The sequence below is a fragment of the Mobula hypostoma genome, chromosome 2 (genome assembly GCF_963921235.1).
Source record: "Mobula hypostoma chromosome 2, sMobHyp1.1, whole genome shotgun sequence".
In the NCBI taxonomy this organism is placed as follows: Eukaryota; Metazoa; Chordata; class Chondrichthyes; order Myliobatiformes; family Myliobatidae; genus Mobula; species Mobula hypostoma.
The window spans coordinates 221,966,867-221,988,094 of NC_086098.1; the positions used below are offsets into that span (position 1 = coordinate 221,966,867).

General features: G+C 42.7%; 1 protein-coding gene across 5 annotated transcripts in view; it reads left to right on the plus strand.

Moving 5' to 3' along the window:
- LOC134342867 (solute carrier family 12 member 5-like) overlaps positions 1-21,228 on the plus strand; it is a 1,196,244-nt gene that overhangs the window by 852,069 nt on the left and 322,947 nt on the right. For all 5 annotated transcript variants that reach the window (XM_063041525.1, XM_063041526.1, XM_063041527.1 and 2 more), the window contains exon 3: positions 13,104-13,235. In XM_063041525.1, the coding sequence (XP_062897595.1) occupies positions 13,104-13,235 (132 nt within the window). The remainder of the gene's footprint in view (positions 1-13,103; positions 13,236-21,228) is intronic.

Sequence of the window (21,228 nt, forward strand, 5' to 3'; positions counted from 1 at the left end):
AAGTTCCAGAAAATATTTTAAGTTTCCATTATAACGTCAGAATACAGTTTCAAGACACCATAAGCATATAATGGAGCTAACAAAAGAGCTGCTACATTGTCCTACACTGACTTTCAAACTCAACCAATACCTTAAGCACGAGGGTTTGGATGGGAGTAACTAAAGGCATACCTCAGGGACTGCTGCTGTTCACATGGCATCCATCAGAAATGAAGGGAAGACAAATGTAAATTCAAAGTTGAGCTAATTCACATATGCACAAGTATGCAATGAAAAACTCACTGGCAGCAGCATCACATGCACATAGCGTCAGAAAAACTTCATTCACCAATGGAGATACAGACTCTTCTACTGCCAAGTTGAGGCCAGATGCAGACTGGAGCAGCAACATCTCATTTTCTGCATTGATAGACTCCAACCTGATGGCATTAACTTCAATTTCCCTGTTTTCCAGTAACCACTCCCCTCTGATCTTCCCTTCCCCCCAAACCCCCTGTCTCATCCCTGGGGCCTTTTATCCCTTTTCATTCCCCTCTATCATCCTTAGAACCCGCCTATTACCATTATCTTTCTCCCTCAGGTTAATGACCACCTTCCCTTTCTCCCATGGTCCACTGCCCTCTTCTATCAGATTCCTTCTTCAGCCCTTTGCCTCTTCCACCTATCACCTGCCAGCTTCTCACATCATTACCCCTTTTTCCCTTCTCCTGCCCTCCTTCCTACACCAACCCCCTCAAGCTGGAATCACCTATCAACCACCAGCTCGCACTTCTCCCTCTCCCTCATACCTTTCATTCTGGTTTCTGCCCTCTTCCTTTCTATTGCTGATGAAGCATCTCAGCCTGAAATTTCAACTTCATTTTCCTCCACAGATGCTGGGAGACCTGCCGGCGTTTTGTGTGTGCTACTCCAGTTAAGTAAATTCTAACAAGAAAGAACACAATTGGAACAAAAAAAACCAAAATCCATTTTAATGCAAAGGTGGTCAAAGTGTATCGTAATCACTAAACTGTAGTGATTAAGATTGTGCTGGTTGGTTGAAGAACTGAATGGTTGAAGGGAAGTATCTAAGAATACTGATGATGCAAAGCTGAGTGGCAGTGATGTTCTTCAGTTGCATTCATCAGGCCAGGTGAATGCAATGTTTAATTAGGTCAAAGTGGACCATTGTTTCTCTTGATTAAGTCGCGGGCAAACGAGAAATTTGTTGTTCACTTGTTTATGACCAGAAGCTGAGCAAGGAATATTGGTTAGAAGTTTAACTTTATCAACAACAGCTTTGACCCCTGGAAAAGTCATGCCGCTGAGCTAGAAAGCTGAGGTTAGCAATGAACCCCTTGGGCCCTGGAAGGTGAATAACCATCACAACTGTGCATCCAACTTCCCTGTACTGAGGCAGAAGCACTACATGCTTGAACCCAGCCAGTCTCTGTCATCATTCAATAGATTTCAATGAGGTCACCCCTCATTCTTCTGAATTCCAGTGAATTTAGGCCCAGAGCCATTAAACACTCTTCATATGACAAACCATTCAATCCTGGAATCATTTTCATGAACCTCCTTTGAACCCTCTTCAGTTTCCACAAATCCTTTCTAAGATAAGGAGCCCAAAACTACTCACAGTACTCTAAGTGAGGCCTCATGAGTGCTTTATAAACTCTCAACATTATATCCTTGCTTTTATATTCTAATTCTCTTGAAGTGAATGCTAACATCACATTTGCCTTCCTCACCACAGACTCAACCTGCAAATTAACCTTTAGGGAATCCTGCACAAGGACTTCCAAGTCCATTTGCACCTCAGTTTTTTTGTATTTTTTCTCCATTTAGAAAATAGTCAACCCTTTCATTTCTTTACCAAAGTGCATGACCATACACTTCCTGACACTGTATTCCATCTGCCATTTCTTTACCTGTTCTCCTAATCTGTCTCAGTCCTTCTGTATCCTCTCTACTTCCTCAAAACTACCTGCCCCTCCACTTATCTTCATGTCGTCTGCAAACTTTGCAACAAAACCATCAATTCCATCATCCAAATCATTGACATATAATGTATGAAGAATCCATCCCAACACAGACCCCAATGACACACCGCTGGTTACTGACAGCCAACAGAAAAGGCTCCCTTTATTCTCTCTCTTGACTCCCGCCAATCAGCCACTGCTTTATCCATGCTAGAATCTTTCCTGTTATACCATGGACTCGTAGTTTGTTAAGCAGCCTCATGTATGGCACCACATCAAAGGCCTTCTGAAAATCCAAGTGCATAACACCAACCAATCCTCCTTTGTCCATCCTGCTTGTTATTTCTTCAAAGATTTCCAACAGGTTTGTCAAGCAAGATTTCCCCTTTAGGAAACCATGCTGACTATGGCCTATTTTAATACGTGCCTCCAAGTACCAAGTACCTCATCCTTAATTATCAAACCCAACATCTTCCCAACCACTGAAGTCAGACTAACTGGACTATAGTTTCCTTTCTTCTGCTCTCTCCCTTCTTGAAGAGTGGAGTGACATTTGCAATTTTTCAGTTTTCCGGAAACAGTCCAGAATCTAGTGATTCTTGAAACATCATTACTAATGCCTCCACAATCTCTTCAGCCAACTCTTTCAGAATCCTAGGGTGTACTGCATCTGGTCCAGGTGACTGATCTGCCTTCAGACGTTTCAGTTTCCCAAGAAACTTCTCTCTAGTTATGGTAACTTCACACACTTCATGCCCTTGACACCTGGAACTTCCTCCATACTGCTGGTGTCTTCCACAGTGAAGACTGATGCAAAATACTTCATCAGTTCATCTGCCATTTCATTGTCCCCCATTACTACCTCTCCAACATTGTTTTCCAGCGGTCCGATATCCACTCTCGCCTTTCTTTTACACTTCATGTATCTGAAGAAACTTTTGGTATCCTCTTTGGTACTATTGGCTAGCTTACTTTCGTTTTCCATCTTTACTTTCGTAACGACTTCTTAGTTACCTTCTGTTGGTTTTTAAAAGCTTCCCAAACCTCTAACTTCCCACTAATTTTTTCTCTATTATATACCCTTTCTTTGGATTTTATGTTGGCATTGACTTCTCTCGTTAGCCATGGTTGTGTCATCTTTCCTTTAAAATAACTTTTTTTCCTCTGTGGGATGCATATATATTGTGCCTTCCAAATTGCTTCCGGAAATTCCAATCATTGCTGCTCTGCCATCAACCCTACCAGTGTTCTTTTCCAACCAATTCTGGGCAGCTCCTCTCTCATGCCTTTGTAATTCCCTTTATTCCACTGTAAAACGGATAGATCTGACTTTAAAACGAGGAAATCTGCAGATGCTGGAAATTCAAGCAACACACATCAAAGTTGCTGGTGAACGCCGCAGGCCAGGCAGCATCTCTAGAAAGAGGTACAGTCGATGTTTCCGGCCGAGACCCTTCGTCAGGACTAACTGAAAGAAGAGCTAGTAAGAGATTTGAAAGTGGGAGGGGGAAGGGGAGATCCAAAATGATAGGAGAAGACAGGAGGGGGAGGGATGGAGCCAAGAGCTGGATAGTTGATTGGCAAAAGGGATATGAGAGGATTATGGGACAGGAGGCCTAGGGAGAAAGAAAAGGGGGAAGCCACACTCAGGTTGGAGGAACAACAGCTTATATTCCGTCTGGGTAGCCTCCAACCTGATGACATGAACATTGACTTTTCAAACTTCAGCTAATGCCCCACCTCCCCCTCGTACCCCATCTGTTATTTATTTATATACACACATTCTTTTTCTCTCTCTCCTTTTTCTCCCTCTGTCCCTCTCACTATACCCCTTGCCCATTCTCTGGGTTTCCCCCCCTCCCCCTTTTCTTTCTTCCTGGGCCTCCTGTCCCATGATCCTCTCATATCCCTTTTGCCAAACACCTGTCCAGTTCTTGGCTCCATCCCTCCCCCTCCTGTCTTTTCCTATCATTTTGGATCTCCCCTTCCCCCTCCCACTTTCAAATCTCTCACTAGCTCTTCTTTCAGTTAGTCCTGACGAAGGGTCTCGACCCGAAACGTCGACTGTACCTCTTCCTAGAGATGCTGTCTGGCCTGCTGCGTTCACCAGCAACTTTGATGTGTGTTACATCTGACTTGAGCTTCATTGCACAGCGCCCAGTCCAGAATAGCTGATCCCCTAGTGGCCTCAACCATGAGCTTCTCTAAAAAGCCACCTTGTCAGCACTCTAGAAATTCCCCCTCCTGTAATCCAGTACCAACCTGATCTTCCCAGTTTACCTGTATATTAAAATCCTCCATGACTATTGTAACATTGCTCTTTTGTCATGCATTTTCTATCTCCCATTGTAAATTGTAGGCCACATCCTAACTAGTCTTTAGGGGTCTGTATAGAACTCCCATCAGGGTCTTTTTATCCTTGCAGTTTCTTAGTTCTGTCCACAATGATTTGTTTCTTAGTTCTGTCCACCCTTCGACCCTATGTCACCTTCTTCTAATGATTTGATTTCATTTTTTAGCAACAGAGCAACACCACCCTCTCTGCCTTCGTGCCTGTCCTTTCAAGACAATGTATAACCTTAGATATTAAGCTCTCAATTATAAACTTTTTTCAGCCATGATTCAGTGATGCCTACAACATCATACCTGCCAATCTACAACGGTGCTACAAGTTCATCTACCTTATTCTGTATACTGTGCACATTCAAATATAATACCTTCAGTCCTGTATTCATCCTTTTTGATTTTGTCTGCCTTTTATGTTGCAGTCCATCCAGTTGACTGCAATCTTACCTTATTAACAGCCTTTCCTCACTACACATTGCCTCTGTTTGTAAATCAGCACTATCATCCGCCTTTCCTACAATACTCCTTGCATTGAAACATACGCAGCTCAGGACACTAGTCACACCATGCTCAACCTTTTGATTCCTGACTTTGTCTGAGGTTTTACCAACATCTGCCTCCACAATCTCTCCACTCACTGTTCAGGCACTCTGGTTCCCATCCCCCTGTAACTCTAGTTTAAACCCCACCGTGCAGCATTAACAAACCTTCCTGCTCGGATAGTATTCCCCCTCCAGTTCCGGTGCAAACCGTCTTTTCTTACTAATGATCCAAAATCTTACTTCCTCCCCCGTAAACTAACTCCTTAGCCACCTCTTAAACCGTATACTCTTCCTAGTTTTGGCCACACTAGTGACATGGGTAGCAATTTTGAGATCATAACCCTGGAGGTCCTGCCCTGTAATTTACCACTTAACTCCCTGAACTCCCCATGCAGAACCTCATCACTCGTCCTACCCATGTCATTAGGACCTACGTGGACCGCGACTTCTGGCTGTTCACCCTCCCATTTAAGAATGCTGAGGACTCAATTCAAGATATCCTAGACCCTGGCACCCGGGAGGCAAGATACCATTCAGGAATCTTGTTCTTGCCCACAGAACCTCCTGTCCATTCCCCTAATTAACGAATCCCCTATCACCACAGCATGCCCCTTCTTCTCTCTTCCCTTCTGCGTCACAGAGGCAGGCTCAGTGCTAGAGACCCGACCACTGTGGCTTTCCTCTGTTATGTCATCCCCCCACGATAGTATCCAAAGTTATATACCTGTTGTTGAGGAGGAAGGCCACAGGGGTACTCTGCACTGGCTCCTTACTCCTTTTACACTTCCTGACTGTCACCCCGTTACCTGTGTCTGGCTTCTTGTGTGCAACCAGCTCTCCATATGTCCTATTTATCCCCACCTCAGCCTCCCGAATGATTCAGTAATGACTCCCATAAACACCACATTTAGTGCAACTGCTTGAGGACAAACTTTTTCAAATATGTGTAGAAAAATATTTTCTTTGCAATTTACACAAAATGCTGGAGATACTCACCAAGCCATGCAGCATCTATGGAGAGGAATGTTTTGGGCCAAGACCCCTGATCAGCACTGGAAAGGAAGGAGGAAGAAGCAAGAATAAGAAGGTGAGGGAGGGAATGGAGTAAAGGCTGGAAGATGATAGATGAAACCAGGTGAGGGGGTTGGTAGGTGAGTGGGGGAGTGGGGGGTGAAATGAGAAGCCGAGAGGTAGAAGAGGTAAAAGGGCTGTAGTAGAAGGAAACTAAGAGGAGAAGATAGTAGACCATTTGAGAATGGGAAGGAGGTGGGGGGGGTGGAAATTGAGGGAGGGGTTGGCAGGTGAGGAGAAGCGAAGGGGCAACAATAGAGATAGAATGGGGAGTGGAAAAAGAGAGAAGTGGGAGGGAGGAAGAAATTAACGGAAGCTAAAGAAATCGATGTTCATGCTGTCAGGTTGGAGGCTACCCAGATGGAACATGAGATGTTGCTCCTCCAGCCTGAGAATGGCCTCATCATGGCACTAGAGGAGCCATGGACCAACTTGTTGGAATGGGACTGGGATCTGGAATTCAACCAGGTGGCTGCTGGGAAACCCCACCTTTTGTGGTGATTGGAGCAAAGATGCTTGACAAAGCAGCACCCTGCTCTGTATTTTATTTTATGCAATAGTTCACTGCAGTTAGAGGTTGGATTATAAAACACACAATTTAAAACTGCAACTAGACTGAAATTCCAGGCAAATTTCAGTCACAATCATATTATCTTATTGCAGCATGGGGTTCTCCGAGGTGTATAAGCCATCGTGGCGATCTATAACATCCCTTTTATGCATGCTTTGAAAGAGAGAATAACACTACACCTGTGCATATCCCCACAGCATCTGGCAGCTGCATGATCTCTGTCTCAGAAACCAACATCAAGAATAGCTTTTCTCCTCTGCCGTTGGGTTTCTGAATAGTCCAGGAACTCATTATTCGACTTTTGCACTATTTATTTATTTATTTTTGCAACTTTTGGTAATGTTATGGTTTCCACTGAAATGCTGCTGCAAAACAAATCTTAAGACTCATGTCAGTGATAAACCAGATTCTGATTCTAACATATTTTTGAGGAATCTTAACCTTGCTTAGCATTTGAAACTGCTTTGTGGGGTTTTGCAGAATTTACTTGAAATCATTAGGAGTTTGAGGAGATTTGGTATGTCACCTAAAACACTCGCAAATTTCTACAAATGTACTGTGCAGAACATTCTAACTGGCTGCATTACCATCTGGTATGGAGGGGCTACTGCACAGGATTGAAGTCAGCTGCAAAGGGTTGGAAAATTAGTTAACTCCATCATGGGCACTAGCCTCCATACTATCCAAGACATCTTCAGGGAGCGGTGCCTCAAAAAGGTAGTGTCCATCATTAAGGACCCCCACCACCCAGGACATGTCCTCTTCTCATTATTACTACCAGGAGGGAGGTACAGAAGCCTGAAGGCACACACTAAGCGATTCAGGAACACCTTCTTCCCCTCTGCCATCCAGATTCTGAATGCTCATTGAACCCGTAAACACTACCTCACTACTTTTTTATTTCTGTTTTTGCACTACTCATTTAATTTAATTATTATATATATATACTTACTGTAATTCACAGGTTTTTTCCTCTATATTTTAATGTATTGCATTGTACTGCTGCCGCAAAGTTAACAAATTTCACGACATATGCCGGAGATATTAAAACTGATTCTGATTCTGAAATCCTGATGAAGGGTTTGAGTCAGTAACGTTGACTGTTTATTCTCCCCCATAGATGCTCGTCACTTGCCGAGATCCTCTAGCACTTAGAGTGTCTCATTGAATTGATCTCATTGTGTCTCACTGACTGTCTACTGAACAGAGCCTACTCCCATTTGGATAACAGGGCAGCACTGAGAGGATCATGTTTTTAGATTTCTCAAGTACAGCCGTCATGGCTGGGGAAAAGCTCCGTTCAATGCAGATTGGCACTTCCATTGTATCCTGGATAATGGACTACCTGACTGGCAGACCACAGTTTGTGTGGCTTCAGAGCTGTGTCAGACATGGCTATAAGCAGCACTGGGGCCCCATGGGGGACTGTATTGGCTTTCTTCCGGTTTATCCTGTATACCTCGGACTTTAGATACAACAATGAGTCATGCCGTCTGCAGAAATTCTCTGATGACTCAGCAATAGTTGAGAGTGTAAAGGGCGGACAGGAGAATGAATACTGGGCCCTGGTGGAGGACTTTGTCAAATGGTGCAAGCTGAGTCATCTGCAGCACAACATCAGTAAGAGAAAGGAGACGGTGATGGACTTTAGGAAGACTAAGCCTGCACTGCTCCCTGTTAATGTTGATGGTGAGGACTAACAAGTATCTGGAGTGCACTTGGTTGGCAGACTTGAGTGGAACTCTAACACAGAGGCTGTGCACAAGAAGGGCCAGTGTTGCCTTTACTTCCTGAGGTGACTGAGATCTTTTGGAGAATGCAGGCCTCTCTTTCACGCATTCTATCAGTCTGTTGTCGTCCGTACAATCATCTATGTGGTGGTGTGCATCAAGACGGGTGATCCCAACAGGCTCAATAAACTGATTAGAAAGGCTGGCTCTGTTATAGGTCAGACTGGACTCACTGGAGACCGTGGTAGAACAAAGGACCCTACAGAAAATCCTGGAAATTCTGGACAATGTTTCTCACCCGCTGCATGCCACCTTGGCTGAACAGAGGAGCACTTTTAGTAATAGACTAAGACAACTGCACTGCTCCAAAGAGTACAGTATGAGGTCATTCCTACCCTTGGCCATCATGCTCTACAATGAGTCAATCTATAGCTGGGGAAGTGATGACCCCCTCTTGTTAGACTGTTTTGGTAACTTATTTTTTATTCTTTCTACTTCTCTTCTCATATTTTTATCTATGCACTTGTAATGCCACTGTGACACTGTAATTTCCTCCAGGATCAATGAAGTATCCATCTATCTGTCTAATGTATGTTGTCTTTAATATATTGTATTATGCTCCAGAGTAATCTCATGTATTGATGGAAAATTCTAATGGTATCAAAGAGATCCTGTGCAAATCAAACTTCCTATCACCTCTCTCTGGTGCCCCTCCTTCATCTCTTTCTCACATGGTCGACTCTCTTCTCCAATCAGATTCCTTCTCTTCTTCAGCCCTTTCCATTGTCTATCTATCATGTCTCAGCTTCTCTCTTCATTCCCCTCGCTCGCCCACCTGGCTTCAGCTATCATCTTTCACATGCACTCCTTCCTTTCCTCCCATCCCACCTGCTTATTTTCTGGATTCTTCCCCATTCCTTCCCAGTCCTGATGGAAGATCTCAGCCCGAAGCATTGGCTCTTCTAAGGTTCATTTATTATCAAAGTATACAACTCTGAAATTCTTCTTCTCCAAACTCTTTACCTTCCCACTTCATTTCTAGTGTTGATTAAAGGTCTCAGTCTAAAACATCGACTCTTTATCTTCCTGCTTTCTTTTCCACTACTTAAGAACATAAGAAATAGGATCAGGAGTAGACCACCTGGCCCACCGAGCCTGCTCCACCATTCAATAAGATCATGGCTGATCTTAACATCGACTCATCTCCACCTAACTACATTTACCCCATAACCCTTAATTTCACTACTATGCAAGAATCTATCCAACCTGACTTAAATATATTAACTAAGTTAGCCTCCACTACTTCCACAGATTCACCACATCTGGGAAAAGCAGTTCCTCCCATCTCTGTCCTAAATACTCCCCTGAATCTTAAGGCTATGTCTCCAAGTTCTAGTCTCACAGATCAGTGGAAACAACTTTCCTGCCTCTATCTTATCTATCCCTTTCATAATTTTATATGTTTCTATATGATCTCCTCTCATCTCTCTGAATCCCAGTGAGTACAGTCCTCGACAACTCAATCACTCCTCATAGATTAACCCCCTCACCTCTGGAATCAACCTGGTGAACCTCCTCTGCACCGCCTCCAAAGCCAGTATATCCTTCCTCAAATAAGGAGACCAGAACTACACATAGTGCTCCAGGTGCAGCCTCACCAGTATCCTGTACAGTTGCAGCATAGCCTCCCTGCTCGTAAATTTAATCCCTCTAGCAATGAAGGCCAACCAGAGGAACTCCCATGTATCCCAACTCTCTACTTTCTATTGGTTAACCAATTCTCTATCCATGCTTCTACATCACCCCCAACTCTATGCATCCTTATCTTATGGATAAGTCTTTTATGTAGCATCTTATCGAGTGCCTTCTGGAAATCCAAGTCAATAACATCCATCTGTTCCCCTCTATCCACTGTACTTGTTTATCCTCAAAGAACTCCAGTTAAGTTTGTCAAACAGGACCTGCCTTTGCTGAATCCATGCTGTGTCTGCCTGATGGATCCATTTCTGTCCATTTCTTTAATGATAGCTTCAAGCATTTTCCCAACTACAGATGTTAAACTAACTGGCCTATCATTACCTGCCTTCTGCCAACATCCTTTTTTGAACAGTGGTGTGACATTTGCTATCTTCTAGTCTGCCAAGACCTGCCCAGAGTCCAGAGAATTTTGGTAAATATCACCAAAGCCTTGACTATAACTTCTATCATTTCTTTCAGTACCACGGGATGCACTCTATCAGGACCAGGGAACTTATCTATCTTCAGGCCCACAAGTTTGCTCAGCACTACCTCTTCAGTGATAGCTCCTCACTTCCCATCGCATCCATAACGTCTGTCTTTGGCACGTTAGACGTGTCCTCCACCATGAAGACCAACACAAAATATTCATTCAAAGCCTCTGCCATTTCCTCATTACCCAATATCAATTCCCCTTCTTGTACTCCAAGGGACCTACGTTCACTTTAACATTGACTTCTCAAACTTCCGCTAATGCCCCACTTCCCCCTTGTACCCCATCCGTTATTTATTTTTATACACACATTCTTTTTCTCTCTCTCCTTTTTCTCCCTCTGTCCCTCTGAATATACCCCTTGCCCATCCTCTGGGTCCCCCCCCTTGTCTTTCTTCCCGGGTCTCCTGTCCCATGATCCTCTCATATCCCTTTTGCCAATCAACTGTCCAGCTCTTGGCTCCATCCCTCCCCCTCCTGTCTTCTCCTATCATTTTGGATTTCTCCCTCCCCCTCCAACTTTTAAATCCCTTACTCACTCTTCCTTCAGGTAGTCCTGACGAAGGGTCTCGGCCTGAAACGTCGACTGTACCTCTTCCTAGAGATTCTGCCTGGCCTGCTGCGTTCACCAGCAACTTTGATGTGTGTTGCTTGAATTTCCAGCATCTGCAGAATTCCTGTTGTTTCCCTTACCTTCCAGCCTATTCTTCCGTATTGCCTGATATCCTTGGATATTTAATTCCAAGTCCTCTCCACCCTGCAATTACTTCTCTCTAATGGTCAAGAAATCATATCCCTTAGTACTGATTTGTGCCACAAGTTCACTGACCTTATTTTGAATACTACAGGCATTCAAATAAAGTGCCTTTACACTCATTGTGCTTTTAAAGGCTTGTAATCTTGTTCTCTTTTACACCTGACTTTTCTTTACTCTACTCTTATTTTTCTCTTTTTTTATCTTTTGTTTTTTCTTTATCTTTGTCCACATTTTTCTTTTTTACTTTATCCACACTTCTCCAATCCATTGAACCCACACCACACTATTCAGTTTAAAGCCCTATCCACAGCCCTAGTGATGTAATTCGTTAGGATCTAGGTCCCATCACAGTTCAGATGGAGCTTATCCAATGAGTACATCTCCTTCCTTCCCAAATACTGGTGCCAATTTCCCATGAATTCAAACCCACTTCCTTCCACACCAATCCTTGAGCCAGGCATTTAGCTCTAATCTTCGTGACCCTGTGCCAATTTGTACGTTGCTCAAGTAGTAATCCAGAGATTACTATCCTTTAGGTTCTGTTTTTTAATTTAGTCCGTAGCAGCTCAAATTCTCGCAGCTGAACCTCATTCCTCATTCTCCCTACGTCATTGGTACCCACGTGGACCACGGCAACTGGATCTTTCTCTTCCCACTGCAAAATACTCTGCAGTTCAGATAAGATCTCCTGAACCCGGGCACCAGGCAGGCAACCTTTGTGATAGAAAACTCTGTCAATTCCCCTGATTATACTATCCCCAATTACCACTACATTTCTCTTCTCTCCCCCCTCTTGAATGGCTCCCTGAACTACGGTGCCACAGTTAGGTTGTTCATCCTTCCTACAGCCCCACTCTCATCCACACAGGGAGCAAGAATCTCAGACCTGTTGGACAAGCTCAAGGGCTGAGGCTCCTCGGGCACTGTCTCTTGGATCCCCCGACCCGCCTCACTCACAGTCACACCCTCTTGTCACTGACCACAGACTAAATTTGAGGCAGCTAATCTAATGGGTGTGACTACCTCCTGAAACACAGAATCTCAATTACTCTCACCCTCCCTGATTTGCCACAGTGTTTGAAGCTCAGGTTCCAAGTCATCAACATCAAACCTGAGTGCCTTGAGTAGCCAACACTTGCTGCAGATGTGGTCACCAGGAACCACAATGGGGTCCACCAGCTCCCGCATCATACAGCTACAGTATATCACCTGATCCTGATCCTGCATCATTCCTACTTTATTTCATGAGCTGTAACCTGGTGATTTTTTATTCAACCACTACAAAAGCCTACCCTCTACTTACCTGTGCCTCCTCACCGAAACTTCTTGAGCTACTCAAGTTCCTAGTCCTACTCTGGTCCGTTCACACAATGGCCACTCTGCTTTGACCCTGCTTTACTTTTATTTGCTACTGCTTATGAATTGTGAATCGATTGGTCCACCGCTAATGCGCGGAGCCCCACGAAACATTCCTTTTTTAAACTCCTCTCCCTGACCTTTGCGAAGCTCTCTCGCTCTGCAAATTGATTGGTCTGCCGCTAATGCTAATGTAATCCTCTCCATGGACGCTGCCTTACTTGTTGAGTACCTCCAGCATTTTGTGTCTGTTGCTCTGGATTTCTAGCATTTGTAGAATCTCTTGTATTTATAACCTTTTCTGGATCAGCTATTCATAGCATTAGATTTAGGGTCATTCGATTTGTTACATTCATGTTGTTAGCTCACACATATGTAAGTGTGGCCTTTAAATTCTAATAGTTTTGTAATGGGCATATTGATTAGTTGGTGCAGCTTAGATCAACTGCAGAAACACAACGCTCTAATTGCTGCCTAGCAGTCTGAAATGCATAGAGTTCTCACTGCTTTGTGTTCTGTCTGTAATGTTTTTGCAGGAAGAAATGGACACCAGTCCTATGGTATCATCTCTTCTCAGCGGACTAGCCAACTACACCAACCTTCCCCAAGGTGTCAAAGAGCATGAAGAAGCTGAAAATAATGAGGGGACCAGGAAGAAACAAGTCAAGGTAAAAAAAAATTGGGGGAAAGAGTTACAATGTTAATGTACTGCAATTATTACTTCCTTTTCTATTTTAGTATCACTCTGAAATCACCAGTGTCCCAAGAAAAACACTGCAAAGTCTACTAAAGGGACTATGATTCCATTATGGTAACAACATTGTTTGTAAAAAAAAACTCACAAAATACTTCTGATCCCTTAGGGTCCTGACAAACATATGTGGGATTGTTTTAAACATGCTGAGTTCGCAAAGAACTCTTGGCCCTTCTCTCAAGTCATCTTGGCCCACTGTGTCAATAAGTTTCACTGTTCTTTGTCTAGAATTCCATACGATGATACTTATTGTTTTCCAATAAATCTTCAGTTTCTAAATCATACATATCTATTGATAAGAAATATGCTGTAAAATTAATTTTTTTTTAAAATAACATTCTTAACATCTGCCTTGTTGAGCCAATTCTTGGCATGTGATTCATTTTGTGATATGAAGATGAATTGAAGCTGAAATTTAAAAAGGATTGTTAACATAATTTTGGATACAATTTATTCTTAGTTGTCAAATCTAATAAGCTGCTGTGGTTTTCTGTGCATATGCACAAATATATAACATAAGCTTTGTCCTCATTCTGAGAGGTTTTCTCAGAAGCAAGCATACTGAGACTGCTAACAGACCATGCTCTACTGTGGAGTAGCAAGTCAGGTTATTAATAACTGTGGTATGTATATGTAATCTCACTTCAATGCTGCACATTTTCACAAATAAGTAGTAGAATTGGCTATATTAAAGTTAAAGTTTCACTTGCAGCACAAAATAGTCTTCAATTAATGCCCTGTTTTAGTTACTTTTGATTATATAAATTGAACAAGACTAGCAGGATAGCATAAAGCATTACATTAATACCAGCCTTTCTTTCTGTGCACGTGTGTGTGTGTGTGTGTGTGTGTGTTTGTGTGTGTGTGTGTGTGTGTGTGTGTGTGTTTGTGTGTGTGTGTGTGTGTTTGTGTGTGTGTGTGTGTGTGCGCGCGCGCATTAGGCAAGTAAAGAACTTCAGCAATCAAGAATTTGAAATTCTGCAGGTGCTGGAAATCCTGAAGGAACTCAGCAGGTCAGGCAATATCAGGATGAAAGAAGGGTCTTGGCCCAAAACGTTGACTGTTTATTCATTTCCATAGATGCAACCTAACCTGTGGATTCCTCCAGCATTTTGTGTGTATTGCTTTGAATATGCAATTATTACTTTAGATGATGGAACTTCTGAAATGAGTTTCCTAATTCCATGTGAGTGGTAGAATTGGTGGAAATTGATTAGAATGTGGGGAAAATAAGAGACAGGAAAAACTAATGGGATTAGGGTGGCTTCACGAACCTGCAGGGATGCAGTTGACTGAACTGACATCCTTCTATGCCATTGGTAAATATTGTAGAGGATTGTTTAATAACTCCCATGACCTGTACAAGTACATCCCTGATGCTTCAGCAACTACAGGAAACACTTAGACCAAGTAGTTTATGAATAACCATCGTCCAAATATATTCAGAATCGTGCCATTGGGTCCAAAGGATCATGACTATCAGTGTGGTGATGTTTAAGTGCAAGTATGGAATATGATCAATGAGGTGAGTGGAAATACTTCGAAACCAAACAGACTGGAGATAATAATTCAGGAAAATAGTTCTTGGAACAACTCTGCAACAATTGAACCTCAACTGTCATCACCTTGTGGTATGGAGGCTCCAATGTGCAGGATTGAAAAAGACTCAGCCAACTCCATCAAGACCCTCCGACCATCGAGGACATCTTCAAAACGTGGTGATAGAAGAAGATGCAGCTATCAGAAGACATTAGGCAATTCAGCCCATCTAGTCTGTTCTGCTATTTCATCATGGCTGATTTATTATCCCTCTCAATCCCATTCTCCTGCCTTTTCCCCATAATCTTTGATGCACATACTAATCAAGAACTTATCAACCTCTGCTTTAAATATAGCCAGTGACTTGGCCTCTACAGTCGGCTGTGCCAATGAATTGCACTTATTCACCAGCATCTGGCTAAAGAAAGTCCTCCTCATCTTTCTAAAGGGACGTCCTTCTATTCTGAGGCTGTGCCCTTTGGTCCTAGACTTACCCACTATAGGAAACATCCTTTCCACATCCACTCCATCTAGGCCTTTCTGCTATGGTTCTGTATCTCTAAGTAAAAGAAAATAAATTTAAAATTTGGATAAAATAGATAATGAATTCTCTGATAGAGTAGCAATGATCATGGGACATTTTCTATCAACTAGAGCCAGCTATTCAGGACCAAAAACAGGAAACTGTTCTTTGGGGAGTTAGTAATAGAACTCTGGCATTGCCCCAAGAGATGGTGGATGCCAGGTTAAAACAAGATTTTAAGACTGATATTGATTCACGTGGTTATCAAAAATGCAAAACTAAGGCAGATAAATAAGGTTGAGGGATAGGAATCAGTGAAGATCCAATCTAGACATCACTGACACAGCAATAATTGAGTTCAATTAGCTATTTCTTTTTTGGCAGCTTCCTCATTGATAATGAAAAAAATCAGAACAGAAATATCCAATACTTTTTTCTGACTTTTCCATTCATGGGTGTTTGTGTTTCCATACCCAGCCGTGATCCAACCAGTCAATATACTCTCCACCTCACATCTATAGAAGTTTGTCAAAGGTTTAGATGGCATGCTGAATCTCTGCAAATTTCTAAGAGAGTTGAGATACTACCATGCCTCCTTTTCGTGCTGGACCGAGGACATATCTTCTGGAGTGACCACACCAAGGAATTTTAAGTTACTGATCCTCTCCACTTCTGATCCCCTGATGAGGACTGGCTCATGGGCCTCCGGTTTCCTCCTCCTAAAGTTAATAATCAGCCCTTTGGTTTTCTGACCTTGAATGAGAGGTTTTTGTTGTGGTACCATTCAGCCAGATTTTCAATCTCCCTCCTGTTGCTGATTTGTCACCACCTTTGATTTGGCAAACAGCACTGGTGTTGTCAGCAAACTTGAATATAGTGTGGGTGCTGAATTTAGCCTCAGAGTCATAAGTGTAAAGCAATAGAGCGGGGGGGGGGGGCTAAGTGCACAGCCTCACGATGCACCGCTGCTGATGGTGATAGTGGAGGAGATGTTGTTGCCATTCCTAATTGTCTGGAGTCCTCAAGCAAGGAAATCAAGGATGCACTTGCACAAGGAAGTATCAAGACCTGGGTCTCGGAGTTTAATACAGAGCTGTAGTCAATGAAGAGCATCCTGATGCATACATCTTAACTGTCCAGATAGTCCAGTGCTGAGTGAAGAGCCAATAAAATGCCATCTGCTGTTGGCCAGTTGTACCAGTAGGCACAGGCACCACTGGCTGGAAACTATTTTTTTCAGCTACTGTTTATCACCGATTTGGTGATAAATAGTCCAATGAGATACATTTCTGAGCGTCAATGTCATTCACTATTCAGTCTTTTCCTTCCTGAATGTTCTGCTTTACAAAGTCAAATGGTTCAAAGTCCGAACCCGCTGTAAATATTACTAATATATTAAACCTAAATTAATTGGCCCTGGCTTTATGTTTTCAGATGTTAGTCTAAACAAATCCATCTTTGAGAATTCCACACAGAGTTTGAAGTCCAATTAGTTCCAGCTCTGATGGTTCAATCGTACACATTATTGTCATTCAGTTGTACATATGTATTCTGCCAAATGAAACAACATTCCTCTAGACCAAGGTGCACAACACAGTACCTATAATTCACACACAGCACGTAAGTAATATTACCACAAATAAATTAACAATATAAGATAGTTTATCTCATTTAAAATGGCAGAGAAAAGTGTAAGATTCATATCTTACTAGAAAAAAGAACATGATTACTTTTCTTTGACCTCAGGCATTAAAGTGATTTTCAGGGGTCAGGCACAATTATCTTCATTTTAGGCTTAAATTAAACTTAATTAATTTTGCTCACTGAGGTAATAGATTAGGAAATTGCTTGTCTTGTTAAATATTTAACAAGCACCTTAAAGTAGGAGCTTGTACTTAAATGCCAAGAAATTCTTGCAGCCATCATACAAGTTAGAAACATTTTAACTTTATTCTTAAGCATTGTCAATTTTTTAATTAAAAAAGCAATGGTGCATATAACAACGTGGAATAAATATATTCAGTATTTGTCTTCCTTATTAATGAATCAAGTTGTAAGTTAATCTTCAGTGCATCCTGTACTAGGACTCTGAAGTCCCTTTTCACCTTTGATTTCTGAATTCTCTCCCCATTAGAAAATTGTCTATGCCTTTATTCCTTGTACCAAAGTGCATGACATACACTTCCCTACACTATTCCATCTTTCACTTCTTTGCCAGTTCTCCTAATTTATCCAAGTCCTTCTGCAGACTCACTGTTTCCTCAGCACTACCTGTCCTCCACTGATCTTTGTAGCATCCTAAAACTTGGCTACCATACCACTAATTCCATCAATCAGGTCATTAGGTCATAACATGAAAACTAGAGGATCTAGCATCAACCACAGTGGAACATTAATACTCACCGGCGGACAATCAGAACAGGCCTCCTTTATTCCTACTTTTTGCCTTATCTCAGTTAGCCAAACTTCTGTCCACATTATTATCTTTACTGTAATGTGCCATTTATGGCACCTTGTCAAAAGCCTTCTGAAAATCCAGGTAAACAACATCCACTGATTCATCTTTGTCTGTGCTGCCTGTTACTTCCTGAAAGAATATCAATAAATTTATCAGGCAAGATTTAAACTAGATTTGCAGGGGAAGGGGAACCAGAGTGTTAGAGCATATAGTGAGGTAGAGGAGGATAAAGGTCATAAGAGAACTGTAAGTATAGTGCATGGAGTAAAGCCAGATCTAACATATAGAGAGGCTTTGAGGAAAGGGAAGCTGTCACAGTATGTTGACAGGCCAACTAGGGGGAATGCCATACCAGATCTAGTGTTAGGTAATGAACCGAGTCAGGTCACAGATCTCTCAGTGGGTGAGCATTTGGGGGACAGTGACCACCGCTCCCTGGCCTTTAGCATTATCATGGAAAAGGATAAAATCAGAGAGGACAGGAAAATTTTTAATTGGGGAAGGGCAAATTATGAGGTTATAAGTCTAGAACTTGCAGGTATGAATTGGGATGATGTTTTTGGCAGGAAAATGTACTTGGCCATGTGGTCACTGTTTAGGGATCACTTGCAGGATGTAAGGGATAAATCTTTCCCGGTGAGGAAGATAAAGAATGGTTGGGTGAAGGAACCATGGGTGACAAGTGAGGTGGAAAATCTAGACAGGTGGAAGAAGGCAGCATACATGAGGTTTAGGAAGCAAGGATCAGATGGGTCTATTGAGGAATATAGGGTAGCAAGAAAGGAACTTAAGAAGGGGCTGAGGAGAGCAAGAAGGGGGCATGAGAAGGCCTTGGCGAGTAGAGTAAAGGAAAACCTCAAGGCATTCTTCAATTATGTGAAGAACAAAAGGAAGACAGGATTGAAGGTAGGACCGATTAGAAATAAAGGTGGGAAGATGTGCCTGGAGGCTGTGGAAGTGAGCGAGGTCCTCAATGAATACTTCTGTTCGGTATTCACCAATGAGAGGGAACTTGATGACGGTGAGGACAATATGAGTGAGGTTGATGTTCTGGAGCATGTTGATATTAAGGGAGAGGAGGTGTTGGAGTCGTTAAAATACATTAGGACAGATAAGTCCCCGGGGCCTTACGGAATATTTCCCAGGCTGCTCTACGAGGTGAGGGAAGAGATTTCTGAGCCTCTGGCTAGGATCTTTATGTCCTCGTTGTCCACGGAAATGGTACCAGAGGACTGGAGGGAGGCGAATGTGTCCCCTTGTTCAAAAAGGTAGTAGAGATAGTCTGGGTAATTATAGACCAGTGAGCCTTATGTCTGTGGTGGGAAAGCTGTTGGAAAAGATTCTTAAAGATAGGATCTATGGGCATTTAGAGAATCATAGTCTGATCAGGGACAGTCAGCATGGCTTTGTGAAGGGCAGATCGTGTCTAACAAGCCTGACAGAGTTCTTTGAGGAGGTGACTAGGCATATAGATGAGCGTAGTGTAGTGGATGTGATCTACATGGATTTTAGTAAGGCATTTGACAAGGTTCCACATGATAGGCTTATTCAGAAAGTTAGAAGGCATGGGATCCAGGGAAGTTTGGCCAGGTGGATTCAGAATTGGCTTGCCTGCAGAAAGCAGAGGGTCATGGTGGAGGGAGTACATTCGGATTGGAGGGTTGTGGCTTGTGGTGTCCCACAAGGATCTGTTCTGGGACCTCTGCTTTTCATGATTTTTATTAATGACCTGGATGTGGGGGTAGAAGGGTGGGTTGCATGTTTGCAGATGACACAAAGTTTGGTGGTGTTGTAGATAATGTAGAGGATTGTCAAAGGTTGCAGAGAGACATCGATAGGATGCAGAAGTGGGGTGAGAAGTGGCAGATGGAGTTCAGCCCAGAGAAGTGTGAGGTGGTACACTTTGGAAGGACAAACTCCAAGACAGAGTACAAAGTAAATGGCAGGAGACTTGGTAGTGTGGAGGAGCAGAGGGATCAGGGGCTACATGTCCACAGATCCCTGAAAGTTGCCTCACAGGTAGATAGGGTAGTTAAGAAAGCTTATGGGGTGTTAGCTTTCATAAGTCGAGAGATAGAGTTTAAGAGTCGCAAGGTAATGATGCAGCTCTATAAAACTCTGGTTAAGCCACACTTGGAGTACTGTGTCCAGTTCTGGTCACCGCACTATAGGAAGGATGTGGAAGCATTGGAAAGGGTACAGAGGAGATTTACCAGGATGCTGCCTGGTTTAGAGAGTATGGATTATGATCAGAGATTAAGGGAGCTAGGGCTTTACTCTTTGGAGAGAAGGAGGATGAGAGGAGACATGATAGAGGTATACAAGATATTAAGAGGAATAGATAGAGTGGACAGCCAACGCCTCTTTCCCAGGGCACCACTGCTCAATACAAGGGGACATGGCTTTAAGGTAAGGGGTGGGAAGTTCAAGGGGGATATTAGAGGAAGGTTTTTTACTCAGAGAGTGGTTGGTGCGTGGAACGCACTTCCTGAGTCAGTGGTGGAGGCAGATACACTAGTGAAACTTAAGAGACTACTAGACAGGTATATGGAGGAAGTTAAAGTGGGAGGTGATATGGAAGTAGGGTTTAAGGGTCGGCACAACATTGTGGGCCGAAGGGCCTGTACTGTGCTGTAATATCCTATGTTCTACATTCTATGTTCTAACATTTCTCCTTTAGAAAGCCATGCGGACTTTGATCTATTTTATTGTGCACCTCCAAGTACCCCAAAACTTCATCCTTAATAATAAACTCTAATATCTTGCTAATCACTGAAGTCAAGACTTCAATTGGCCCAAAGTTCCTGTCTTTTGCCTCCTTCCATTCTTAAAGACTGGAGTGAAATTTGTAGTTTCCAGTTCCTCTGGAACCATTCCAGAATCTAGTGATTCTTGAAAGATCACTCCTAATGCCTCCACAAACTCTTCAGCTACCTCTTTCAAAACACTAGGGAATATTCCGTCTGGTCCAGGTGACTTACAGTATCTACCTTCAAACTTCCAATTTCCCAATTACCTTCTCCTTAGAAATAGCATCCACACTCACTTCTGACCCCTTGATATTCTCAAATATCTAGCATGCTGCTGGTGTCTTCCTCAGGGTAGACTAATGCAAAGTACTTATTCAGTTCACCTCCTGTTTCTTTATCCCCCATTACTACCTCTCCAGTGTTATATTCCAGCAGTCCAATGTCCACTCTTGTCTCTCTTTTACTCTTTATATATCTGGGAAAAAAGCTTATGGTGTCCTATTTAATATTATTGCCTCGCTTACCCATCCTTGAGCCTGGTGGTCTGTGCTTTCTGGATTTTGTATCTTCTGCCCTTAAGTTGGAGCCTCACACTTCACATCTTCCTGAGTTTTGATCCATAATCACATAACCGAGA